Source organism: Puma concolor, chromosome D2 (assembly GCF_028749965.1).
Source record: "Puma concolor isolate L17-30 chromosome D2, mPumCon1.1.hap2, whole genome shotgun sequence".
Lineage (NCBI taxonomy): Eukaryota > Metazoa > Chordata > Mammalia > Carnivora > Felidae > Puma > Puma concolor.
Window position 1 is genome coordinate 53276115 of NC_141677.1, and position 12940 is coordinate 53289054.

Sequence of the window (12940 nt, forward strand, 5' to 3'; positions counted from 1 at the left end):
CTTCCTGCATATTTTCTCCCAGTGTGTGGCTTGCCTTTTCTTTTTCTTAATTGTCTTTAGATGAGCAGATATTTTTAATTTTGATGAAGTCTAGTTTAATAGTTGTTTTCTTTTATGGTTATTGTGTTCTGTGACCTAAAGTACCTTTTCTTATCTCTAATTTGTGAAGATAGTTACATATATTTTCTTCTAAAGTTTTGCAGTCTTAGCTTTTGTATTTAGATTTATCATCCATATTGAATTAATGTTTATGTTTACTATGAAGTACAAATTGAATTCTGTTTGTTTTTCAAAAAGAACCATTTGAAACATTTTTAAAAATTTATTTTGAGAGATAGCCTGAGTGGGGGAGGGGCAGAGAGAGATGGAGAGAGAGAATCCCAAGCAGGCTCTGCAGTGCCAGCACTACTTAACCAACAGCCACCCAGGTGCCCCAAAGATAACCAGTTTTTCAAGCATCTTTTATTGAAAAGATTTTCTGTTCCCAGTCCCAATTGGAATTCTCTGGCACCTGTGTCAAAAATTTGTTCAAGTATAGGTGTAGATCTATATCTGTATTCTGTTCAGTCGTTTTGTCTCTCATGCCATCACCAATGTCTTGATTTTTGTAACTTTGTACTTACTAAGTTCTTAAAGTTAGGTGGTGTAAATGAGTTCTTCCTTTTTGAGTTATAGGATCAGGAACTGAGGCACTTGTGTTGATTCCTGTGAAACAGCAGTCTTCATTTCTTATCCTCTTTTCTAATTAGAAAAAATTATATACTGGAATTTGTTTTCACCTGTGAGAGAAGGCTAAAATTGCTATTTTTTTCCTGAATTGTTATTTTATAAAGTTGTTTTTCTGATTGTTGTAGTTCTTTATCCATTTTGCCTGTGCTTCCCTTCTTCCCTCCCTACTATTTCTGACAACTTTTTTTTCTTATCCTGAAAACTTAAAAAAAAAATTTTTAATGTTTATTTATTTTTAAGAGAGAGAGAGAGAGAGGGATTGGAAGGGTAGATAGAGAGGGAGACACAGAATCCGAAGCAGGCTCCAGGCTCTGAGCTGTCAGCACAGTGCCCGATGCGGGGCTTGAACTCACGGACTGTGAGATCATAACCTGAGCCGAAGTCAGGTGCTCAACCTACTGAGCTACGCAGGCGCCCCATTATGATGAAAACTTTTAAGGTTTACTATCTTAGCAACTTCCAAATATGCAGTTCAATATTACTGACTGTAGTCATCATGCTGTACATTACATTCCCATAACTTATTATAGAACTGGGAGTTTGTACTTCTTGACCTCCTTTACCCATTCCACCTCCTCCTTATCCCTTTCCCCTCTGGCAACTACCAGTCTGCTCTCTATTAGTTTTGTTTGTTCCTTTGTTTTTCAGATTCCACAGTAGGTGAAATCATAAGGTATTTGTCTTTCTCTGATGTATTTCACTTAGCATAATGCCCTAAAGGTCCATCCATGTTGTTGCAGTTGGGACATTTCATTCTCTTTTATGGCAAAGTAGTGTCCCATTGTAGATACATACTGCATCGTTATCCATTCATCCATCCATGGACACTTAGGTTGTTTGTGTATCTTGGCTATTGTGAATGATGCTATAGTGAACATAAGCGTGCATGTATCTTTTCAAATTACTGTTTCATTTTCTTCAGATAAATATCCAGAAGTGGAAGTGCTGGATAATCTGGTAGTTCTATTTTTCATTTTTTGAGGAACTCCATACTGTTTTCCATAGTGGTTGCACCAATTTACATCCCCACTAACAGTGCACAAGGGTTCCCTTTTTCCACATCCTTGCCAACACTTGTTATTTCTTGTCTTTTTGATAATTGTCATTTGGTAGGCATGAAATGATATCTCATTGTGGTTTTATTTGCATTTCCCTCGTGATAATGAGCATCTTTTCGTGTACTATTGGCTATCTGTATGCCTTCTGAAAAAATATCTGTTCAGAACCTCTGCCCATTTTTTTAAAAATTATTATTTATTATTTTTTAAATGTTTTAATTAATGAAATGATTTAATTTACATCCAAGTTAGCATGTAGTGCAACGATTTCAGGAGTAGATTCCCTAATGCCCCTTACCTATTTAGCCCATCCCTTCGCCATCAACCCTCTGTTCTCTGTATTTAAGAGTCTCTTATGTTTTGTCCCCCTCCCTGTTTTTATATTTTTGCTTCCCTTCTCTTATGTTCATCTGTTTCGTATCTTAAATTCTTCATATGAGTGAAGTCATATGATATCTTTCTCTTACTAATTTTGCTTAGCATAATACCCTGTAGTTCCATCCACATAGTTGCAAATGGCAAGATTTCATGCTTTTTGATTGCCAAGTAATACTCCACTGTGTGTGTATGTGTGTGTGTACGTATACACACACACACACACACACCGCATCTTCTTTATCCATTCATCCACTGATGGACATTTGGGCTCTTTTCATACTTTGACTGTTGTTGATAGCGCTGCTATAAACATTGGGGTGCATGTGTCCCTTCGAAACAGCACACCTGTATCCCTTGGATAAGTACCTAGTAATGCAATTGCTGGGCCATAGGGTAGTTCTATTTTTAATTTTTTGAGGAACCTCCATACTGTTTTCCAGAGTGGCTGTACCAGTTTGCATTCCCATCAGCAGTGCAAAAGAGATCCTCTTTCTCTGCATCCTCCCCAACATCTTTTGTTGCCTGAGTTGTTAATGTTAGCCATTCTGGCTGGTGTGAGGTAGTATCTCATTGTGGTTTTGATTTGTATTTCCCTGATGATGAGTAATATTGAGCATTTTTTCACGTGTTGGTTTGCCATCTGGATGTCTTCTTTGGAGAAGTGTCTATTTATGTTTTTTGCCCATTTCTTCACTGGATTCTTTGTCTTTTGGGTGTTGAGTTTGATAACTTCTTACAGATTTTGGATACTAACCCTTTATCTGATAAGGTCATTTGCAAATATCTTCTCCCATTCTGTCGGTTGTCTTTTAGTTTTGCTGATTGTTTCCTTTGCTGTGCAGAAGCTTTTTATCTTGATGAGGTCCCAGAAGTTCATTTTTGCTTTTGTTTCCCTTGCCTCCGGAGATGTGTTGAGTAAGAAGTTGCTACGGCTGACATCATGGAGGATTTTGCCTGCTTTCTCCTCTAGGATTTTGATAGCTTCCTGTCTTGTGTTTAGGTCTTTCATCCATTTTGAGTTTCTTTTTGTGTATGGTGTAAGAGAGTGGTCCAGGTTCATTTTTCTGTGTGTTGCTGTCCAGTTTTCCCAGCACCATTTGCTGAAGAGACTGTCTTTACTCCCTTGGATAGTCTTTCCTGCTTTGTCAAAGATTAGTTGGCCATACGTTTGTGGGTCCATTTCTGGGTTCTCTATTCTGTTCCATTGATCTGAGTGTTCTTGTGTCAGTACCATACTGTCTTGATGATTACAGCTTTGTAATTCAGCTTGAAGTCCGGGATTGTGATGCCTCCAGCTTTGGTTTTCTTTTTCAAGATTGCTGTGGCTACTTGGGGTCTTTTCTGGTTTCATACAAATTTTAGGATTGTTTGTTCTAGCTGTGAAGAGTGCTGGTGTTATTTTGATAGGGATTGCTTAAGTTTTTATTTTAATTCCAGTTAGTTAACATACAGTGTTACATTAATTTCAGTTGCAAAATATAGTGGTTCAACAATTCCATACAACACCCGGTGCTCATCATGACAGGTGTTTTTCTCAAAATCCCCATCACCTATTTCATCCATCTCCCCACCCAGGAAGGGCAATTTTATTTTTTTATTTATATTTTTTGGGAGAAGGGCAATTTTAAAAGGTTAGTCTTAGCCTTGGCTAAGAGCCACTGCTTTTTAAATTTTTCACTGAATCCTGTTTTTTCTCTTACCTTCCAAATATGAGCGTTTCCCTAAGATTTTTATCTCTTATCATTCTCACAAGTTAGTTCTTACCCATGTGCTTTGCTATCTTCTCTTGATCTTTTGATGTTGTTCTTTTTTTTTTTTTTCGTTTTACTTATTTTTGGGACAGAGAGAGACAGAGCATGAACGGGGGAGGGGCAGAGAGAGAGGGAGACACAGAATCGGAAACAGGCTCCAGGCTCTGAGCCATCAGCCCAGAGCCCGACGCGGGGCTTGAACCCACGGACCGCAAGATCGTGACCTGGCTGAAGTCGGACGCTTAACCGACTGCGCCACCCAGGCGCCCCTTGATGTTGTTCTTTTAGGCATTTTTAGTTGGATATCTCACTGTCACTTCAGCTTAACATAACCAAAACTGGAATTTAAAAAAAATTTTTTTTGTAATGTTTATTTCTGAGACAGAGAGAGACAGAGCATGAGCGGGGGAGGGACAGAGAGAGAGGGAGACACAGAATCAGAAGCAGGCTCCAGGCTCTGAGCTGTTAGCACAGAGCCCAACGCGGGGCTTGAACACACAAACCGTGAGATCATGACCTGAGCCGAAGTCGGAGCTCAACTGACTGAGCCACCCAGGCGCCCCAAAAACTGGAATTTTTTTAACAGTAAAATTCCTTTTTAAATCCACAGTTGCAAATCTTGTTACCATTTTCTTCCAAAAAGCCTCATATGTTCATCTTTTCCCTGTTTTCATTGCGACAACCCAGTCAAGGGCCATAGTACTTCATGACTAGGTCCTGACTCATCTCTAAGGCTCTAGGTGGTCTCTGGTCCATTTCATCCTGCATGTTGTGCTAGACTTGTAAAGTCCTTTAGTGCCACTCTGAAGGCATCCCTCCCCTGCTTAAAAACATTATTTTTGTTTTCCTTTATTTTCCTTTATTTTACTTTTTGTTTTTCTTTTCACACCTTTAAATTCCTCATCTCTTAGCACTGGGTGTTGTATGGAAACCAATTTGACAATACATTTCATAAAAAAAATAATTAAAGATAAATTCCTCATCTCTTACTGTTTCTCAAACTTCCTCCACTTAAGTGTAGTTAGCTTTCTTGCAGACGTATACAATATGCTCACTCACTTTCTGTGCCTCACTCATTCTCCCTTCTGAGTCTGAGCTCCCGTTTGTTTCGTCAGGAATTCCCTACCCTCCACCCTCTATGCTTATCCAGAATTCATCTCTTGACATTCTTCCATTTATACCTTGTACTCAGGCCATGATTAGCTGTTTTTAGGTCCCTGGACAATGCTTCACTTACCATCCTCACCTCAGTCTGTTTGCCAATATGACCCTACAACTCCTGACTTACCCCATTCTTTAAAAACCCATCACAAGTGTTAACTTCGGTGGGACAAGCCTCCACTTATCTTATCACCTGAGAAGAGTTAAGCATCCAATGTGTCTCACGGCAGCCTGCACTTACCTCAGTTATATGTTATGTTTTCTTATTTACTTATATGTCTGTCTCCCATATTAGTCTCTACATTGTTTTGAGGTTATGAAGACATTAGGTCTTACTCATCTTTTAGTATTTCTCAATAAACACTTGAGTACTGAGTGAATGAATCAATGAACTTGGGCTGATTGGAAAGCTTTTCCTTAGCTGCTTAGAATCACTAAAAATTGACAAAAGCATATTACATTTAGGACAGTGTTTTCAAACTTTTAGCAGTGAGGTCCTGTTTCCAATAAATCTTATGCAGAAGTTGAATAAATAAAACAGATAATACAAAGTGGAAAGTATAAGCTAGAAGTGGTATGTGATTGTGTTTCTGTGTAGTGAGGAAACTGACAAGGTCAAGCAGATAGAGCTCAATTTAAAAAATTTCATATTTTATAATGATAAAATCTTACTTGTGTGCCTGTTTTGATTTTTATAAGAGGCCAGCATTATCAGTCTTGCCCATACTAGAATTGATAATTTCTTTCTCTTTTAAAGTTTATTTATTTATTTTGAGAGAGAGAGTGAGTGAGCAGGGGCGGGGCAGAGAGAGAGAGAGAGAGGGAGAGCGAGAATCCCAAGCAGGCTCTGCACTGTCAGCATAGAGCCCAACGTGGGGTTTGAACTCACAAACCATGAGATCATGACCCGGGGCCGAAATCAAGAGTCAGACACTTAACTGACTGAGCCACCTAGGAGTCCCAGAATTGATCATTTCTAAGTCTGAAAAATTAGGTTCTCCTGATGGAGGAGGCTTCTCTGACCAATAGTCTTTAGACTGGACCTATTTATAGGGCCTCTCTGTGATTACAGTTACCTGTCAAACAAGAAGACTATTTTTGTTATGCAAGCCCTCACACAGTCTTTAGATGGTAATTTAAAAAACATGGCCCCACATGGGGCTCCTCTATGGCTCAGTCGGTTGAGCGTCTGACTTCAGCTCAAGTCATGATCTCACAGTTCATGAGTTCGAACCCCATGTAGGGCTCCCTGTGTGTAGGGCTCTCTGTTGTCAGTGTAGCCCGCTTCGGATCCTCTGTTCCCCTGCCCCCACCCCTTCCCTGCTCGTGCGTTCATGCTCTCGCTCTCTCTCTCTCTCTCTCTCTCTCTCTCAAATAAACATTTAAAAAAAAGAAAACATGTCCCCACAAAAATTTGTACATTAACCTTCATGAAATAACTTCATAATAGCTAATGGGTAGAAACAACCCGGATATCCATCAACTAATGAATGGATAAATACAATGTGGTATATTTCCATATAGTGCAGGATATTAATTGGCAAGAAACGGGAAAGAATACTACATTCATTAATACAGTACTGATGAATCTTGAAAGCATTGTGCTAAATGAAAGAAACCAGTCACAAAAGATTATGTACTGGATTAGTCCATTCATATGAAATATCTAGAATAGGCACACATATAAAGATAGAAAATAGATAAATGGTTGCATAGGGCTGGAAGGCAATGAAGAATGATTGTTAACAGGTATGAATTTTATTTTGGGTATGATGAAAATGTTCTAAAATTGTGATGGTTGTACAACTCTAACAAAATAAAAATAATTTTAATTGTACACTTTATTTCTTTTTAATTGTACACTTCAGATGGGTCTTTTGTATGTGAGTTATATCTCAGAGTTGTTAAAGATGTATTGAGCAGTCTTTTAATGTGGCTTGTAAAGTAGTCTGATGTCACAGGGTTATAGCTTTAGGCAGCTCCTGGTAAGTAAAATATTCGTGAATATTGTACCAATTTCTTTCCCTTTTTTGCCCCCTCCTACTTGGGCATTTTTACTGGAAGGGAGGTCAAAGAAAGAATGAAAATAATCCAGTTAGCAATACTTAGCCAATTATCAGTAGCTGCCCCCAAAGTTTTTAAGTTGAGAAGAAGAGTTTTTCCCTGAAAGGACATTTGTGAGTTTTGATATTTGTTAATTAGGTTAGTTTATATTTGTTGATAGTTTTCTCATTTCACCAGACTACTGTGTTGGCCTTCTGTGTAATGTTCTCCTAGACGTATCAGATATGTGTAAAGGATAGGTAATTTTGTTGATCTCAGTAGACTTTGTGTGTCCATAGCTGACACACAATGATCTGTTAGTTTCAGGTTTACAGTGTAGCATAAGCAGTATAGTCAATGGTATTGTAATAGTGTTACATGGAGACTGTCCTAGAGAATACAGTGCTAATGTTAAATTAATCAAGTTTAAAGTTGGGAGGTTTGGACATTTTTTTTAGTTTACTGAATACCAGCAATACTAAATTTTGTGAAACTTAAAATTGAAACAGCTTGCTGTTGCCCTTTGGTTTACAGAGTATTTGGGGTTGATGTCATTAATGATTTTTAATTTCTCTTTTTCTAATAGGTCACTACTGTTTTTAATGAAGTCACATCATCTTTCGATTTAAATCCTCAAGTGTTACAGCAGTTAGATAGTAAACGACAGCAGGTCCAAATGACAGTTACAGAGACCAACCAGGAGTGGCAAGTGTTGCAATTGAGAGTGCATACTTTTGCTGCGTGTGCAGTTGTGAGTTTGCAGCAGCTTCCGGAGAAGTTAAATCCTATCATAAAACCATTAATGGAAACAATTAAAAAAGAAGAGAATACACTGGTGCAAAACTATGCAGCTCAGTGCATAGCAAAACTCCTTCAGCAGTGCACAACAAGGACACCCTGCCCCAATTCAAAAATTATTAAAAACCTCTGTAGCTCACTTTGTGTGGACCCATATCTAACTCCTTGTGTCACATGTCCAGTACCAACACAGAGTGGCCAAGACAATTCTAAAGGTATATGTCTGAACCTTCATTTGGGATAGAGAATTAACCATTTACATCTGTTTTCATTGACTTGTAGGTATCATTTAAGCACAAATCCATTTTATGTGAGAGCTTTTTCCCATTTTGTATATATTGGTAATAAATATAAATATATAATATATATAAAAATATATATATATATTCCTCTAAACTCAAACAAGGTATTCATAAAAGACCTAAAAAAACCCCTGATATTTCATATAAGATGACTGAAATCTGTGAGACAGGTGTTAACGCTTAATCTCTCTTTCAAGAACATCATTATAGGATTTTACTATTAATGAGGCTAGAAACGTAATTGTATCAAATGTTGAATACAAATTCTTCTATAAAACTCTTGTTTCTCTATTTTAGTGCATGCTTTGTAAGATAAGTGAACTCTGTTACCTTTAGTAAATAATGTGTAGCCATTCTGATTTCATCCGGAAAATAAGAATTGCTTTCTATAGGCTAGTATCAAGGACCAATGTTTCTTTCCATGCCTTAGTCCAATATGATTTACTTATTTTTGTTAGTAGGATTTTGGAAAAGCAAGTTATTCAAAATGTAATAAATTTACAACTTTAGTATGGTATATGTATTGAAAAATATGTGAACAAACTGGAAGAGGAAAGTTGCATTTTGAATATTAACATCTTAAAACTATAATAGGGTGACAGTCTTTCCCCATCCCCACTCCTGTCACCCCCTTATGCTATTTGAGCCAGTAATATTTTGCAGTGGTCGATGTCTCTGAATTTATGGTGACTATGGACATTTCTTTTAGAGAGAACAGACATTTCTTGCAATGTTTTTAATTTTCTTTTTATGCCTAGAAGCAGTCGTTGATTTTTTAAAAATTAATATACTTTAACTGAAGGCCCCAAATCATTCTTGTGTGTTCTATTTCTTGTTAACATGATTCTACAACTTTGTATTAAGTATAGTCTTATGCAAATATCAAAACAATTAATGTTACAAATTATTGACTGTTCTACCATTTCATTGTCTAAAGAAAATGTCATTGGCTTTTAGAAATTGAGGCTTAAAAGACATAGTTTTAAAAATATGTTGTATCTCTTTTGGAGCAGGAAGCATTTGGTCACCTATATTATCCTTAAAAAGTTATTTAACTTTTTTCCTTTTAGGATCCAACTCTGAAAAAGATGGGATGCACCATACGGTCACCAAGCACCGAGGTATAATTACACTCTACAGGCATCAGAAAGCTGCTTTCGCTATCACAAGTAGGCGAGGTCCTACCCCCAAAGCAGTAAAAGCTCAAATAGCTGATCTTCCTGCAGGAAGTAGTGGAAACATCCTTGTTGAACTTGATGAGGTAAATAGGTGTTTTGTTTTTGACTACTCTGATTATTAAACAGATATCTTACAGATTGAGAGCTAAATTGTCATATGAGCCTCCAGTATTGTATTTTTATATTTTTCAAAGTGGAAGAACTGGAATTAATAATCTTTCATAGTAGTTTCACAACATGATCCAGAAAAACTGCAAGCTTCTTTACAGATTTCTGTTGATACTTAATTTATAAGTGTCAAATAATTATTGCCTGCTTGACTTTTAGTCAGCGTGGAATTTACAGTGTGTGATGTGAGGTAGGGATCTAAATTTATTTTTCAACATGAACAGCCAGTTATCACATTACTGAATCCTTCTCTCCCTGATTTATAATGGCACCTTTGTTGTAGCTCATGCTTCATGTATGTGAATATCTATTTGGCTTTCTTTTCTGTTTGGTCTACTTGTTCTACAGTATTATCTTCTTTAAAGATAACTTAAAAAGTGTTTGGTTTTTGAAATTTTTGCAGTTCCATTATTAACAGTGAAATGAATGTTCTAGGTAGCTCTTTAGGTTGCATGACCTAGAAACTTACCTGAGTTCAGCAATAAATTATCAAAGCTAAAAGACATGTGTTTAATATATTTCTGTAACATACAGACCTATTTTAAGTTTCCTTTTTAAATTAAAATCTTATTACCTGTATTTGTTTTAAAATCTTCTATCAGTGATTTTTCAACTATTCTATTCATTACATAATTTTAATAAAAAATTTACTGTGACTTTGATATTTATATCTCTATGGCTTGCATAGTTCTTCCTTTAGTTAAAAATAATTGTAAAAATATATGCCTCTTTTGGGGAGGCAGGGTTGTTTTTTTTTTTTGTATTATATTGAAATTATTGCTGAGTAAGAGGCAACTAATCTTGTGATTAGATAAAACAGATGCTCTTATAGGATCCCTTAAGTGAATATAAATATAAGGACAGATCATCTTCTCTCCTTATCTTCTAACTGCTAAGTTTCTTTGGGAAGGGAGAAGAACTAAAGAACATGTCACTTAGGACTATCTCTAGAAACAGCACATATTCTTTATTTCCAGCTCCAAAGAATTATTTTACTTTGGATATAAAACTCTAGTTTGGGGTTTTATGTTCATGTAAATTTAATTGTTGAAAGGTGTTTATAGTGATAAATATGTTTATAATGATAAATATGTTTAGTTGCTTACTTGGTTAAATTCTCTTAATAGAATTTCAAATGCATTATAGTTTTTTCCAAAATTCTCTTTTCAACTAACATTTCATTTAGGCCCAGAAGCCTTACCTGGTTCAGCGGAGAGGAGCTGAATTTGCCTTGACAACTATAGTGAAGCATTTTGGTGGTGAAATGGCAGTGAAGTTGCCACATCTCTGGGATGCTATGGTTGGACCATTGAGGAATACAATCAACATAAATAATTTTGGTGTGTACGTTTTTCTGAGTTGGACTTTGTAAAATTATTTGCAAGGTGATACACACTTAAATCAATATATTTTAATAGATGGAAAGTCCCTCTTGGAAAAGGGAGATGGTCCTGCCCAAGAATTGGTGAATTCTCTGCAAGTTTTTGAAACCGCAGCAGCATCAATGGATTCTGAGCTTCATCCCTTGGTAACTAACTACTGCAAGTGTAGTTTTTTTCTAATAAAACAAATGGTTTTATTAAAAAGTCTTAAGGCTTAAAAAATGTAACTTTGATGTCATCCCTAGTAATTGCATTTTCTTTTTTGTGTTATAACTAGATTCCTTCTTTATTGACAGCACATTTCTTTTTTTTTTTTTTATATATGAAATCTATTGTCAAATTAGTTTCCATACAACACCCAGTGCTCATCCCAAAAGATTCCCTCTTCAATGCCCATCACCCACACACCCCTCCCTCCCACCCCCCATCAACCCTCAGTTTGTTCTCAGTTTTTAAGAGTCTCTTATGCTTTGGCTCTCTCTCCCACTCTAACCTCTTTTTTTTTCTTTTTTTTCCTTCTCCTCCCCCATGGGTTTCTGTTAAGTTTCTCAGGATCCACATAAGAGGACAGCACATTTCTTAAGGGCTTCGAGTCAGAGCTGGGTGCACAGACGTTAAAGAAAACCCACTTTGGGAGCTTTGAATACAGAGCAGTGGGAATAGGGCTCTGATGACACAGAAGCCAGGTGTAAACAGAAAGGAAGTTATGGCCCTATTAATTTATGCCATGTTAATAATATAACTCTAATTAACAGGTGATAAAAATTCTTTCTAAGTATAAAGGTAGAAGGAAGTTACCTGCCTGAGATAAAGCTAGTCAGTGGCAAAGAAAGAACACTGGTTTGTAGACTATTGTATATTAAAATGAATATTTCTTACAAAAAAAAATTGTGGCAGGAGAAAAATAGAATAGAGAATTAAATATCTGTTTTTTCCATAGAAGAAAACCGTATTCTTTCCATGTAACTGCAGTGGGAAGCTCTGCAGTATATAGCATTGTTAAGTGCGCTAGCTCCTGTTCTTTATTCATGTTAACAGAAAAGGGAGAATCTAGGAGAGAGAGAAGAACGAATCTTTTCTATTTGTATAGTAATGAACTTCTGTCTTTTTCATGTTAAATTTTGTTGATTTATCATTAGTAGAGAAGGGCAGAATCTGTATGCTCTCACCCTTCTATGATCAGCTTAACAGTCATCAGAGCTGTAAGGCTAGTCTGTTGAGCCTGTACCTGGCTCTTAATCAACATAAATCCTGGTGTTCCATGCAGTAGGCTTTCATTAATGAGATATATCATGCTACTGTGATCATAATGCCTGTGGTAAGCCAGGAAGTTAAAGTGGAAAGTACTTACCAAAGGATGGTGCCTAGAACGAGTTCAGGATCACTCAACTCAGTGAATAGGAAGTACGTATTTAGGGGTGCCAGGCTAGCTCAGTTGGTAGAGCATGTGACTCTTGATCTCAGGGTCATGAGTTCAAGCCCCATATTGGGCATGAAGCTTACTTAAAACAAACAAACAAAAAAGTAAGTACTTAAACCTAAGCCAGAGCTACCAAATTGGGAGGGGACTGGTGATGTGTGGTATCATTTCCCCTCCCAAGGGGAGAATCTTAGTGCCTTTTGATGTGAACCCTGCTGCCTTAAGGGAAGAAAATGAAGAGTGAAGTTCTGCACCTTTTCTTTTTTTAGAGAGAGGGAGAGCAAGTGCGAGCGGGGGAGAGAGGCAGAGGGAGAGAGAAAGAGAATCTTTTTTTTTTTTAATGTTTATTTTTGAGAAAGAGAGAGAGTGTGAGTGGGAGAGGGACAGAGAGAGAGAGGGAGATAGGATCTGAAGCAGGCTCCATGCTGACAGCAGAGAGCCCCATGTGGGGTTCGAACTCATGAACTGTGAGATCATGACCTGAGGTGGAGTCAGACGCTCAACTGACTGAGCCACCCAGACACCCCCTGCACCTGTCTTTTAAGAAGAGTTTTAATATATTAATTTAGATT

General features: G+C 37.0%; 1 protein-coding gene and 1 long non-coding RNA gene across 4 annotated transcripts in view; one reads left to right on the top strand and one right to left on the bottom strand.

The window, feature by feature from the left end:
- BTAF1 (B-TFIID TATA-box binding protein associated factor 1) overlaps nucleotides 1–12940 on the top strand; it is a 119598-nt gene that overhangs the window by 70010 nt on the left and 36648 nt on the right. For both annotated transcript variants that reach the window (XM_086680361.1, XM_086680362.1), the window contains 4 exons: nucleotides 7707–8133; nucleotides 9291–9481; nucleotides 10753–10906; nucleotides 10985–11094. In XM_086680361.1, the coding sequence (XP_086536487.1) occupies nucleotides 7707–8133; nucleotides 9291–9481; nucleotides 10753–10906; nucleotides 10985–11094 (882 nt within the window). The remainder of the gene's footprint in view (nucleotides 1–7706; nucleotides 8134–9290; nucleotides 9482–10752; nucleotides 10907–10984; nucleotides 11095–12940) is intronic.
- Nucleotides 1–12940, bottom strand: part of LOC147576073 (uncharacterized) — a 114988-nt gene that overhangs the window by 43186 nt on the left and 58862 nt on the right. The gene's annotated exons all lie outside the window — the stretch shown is intronic.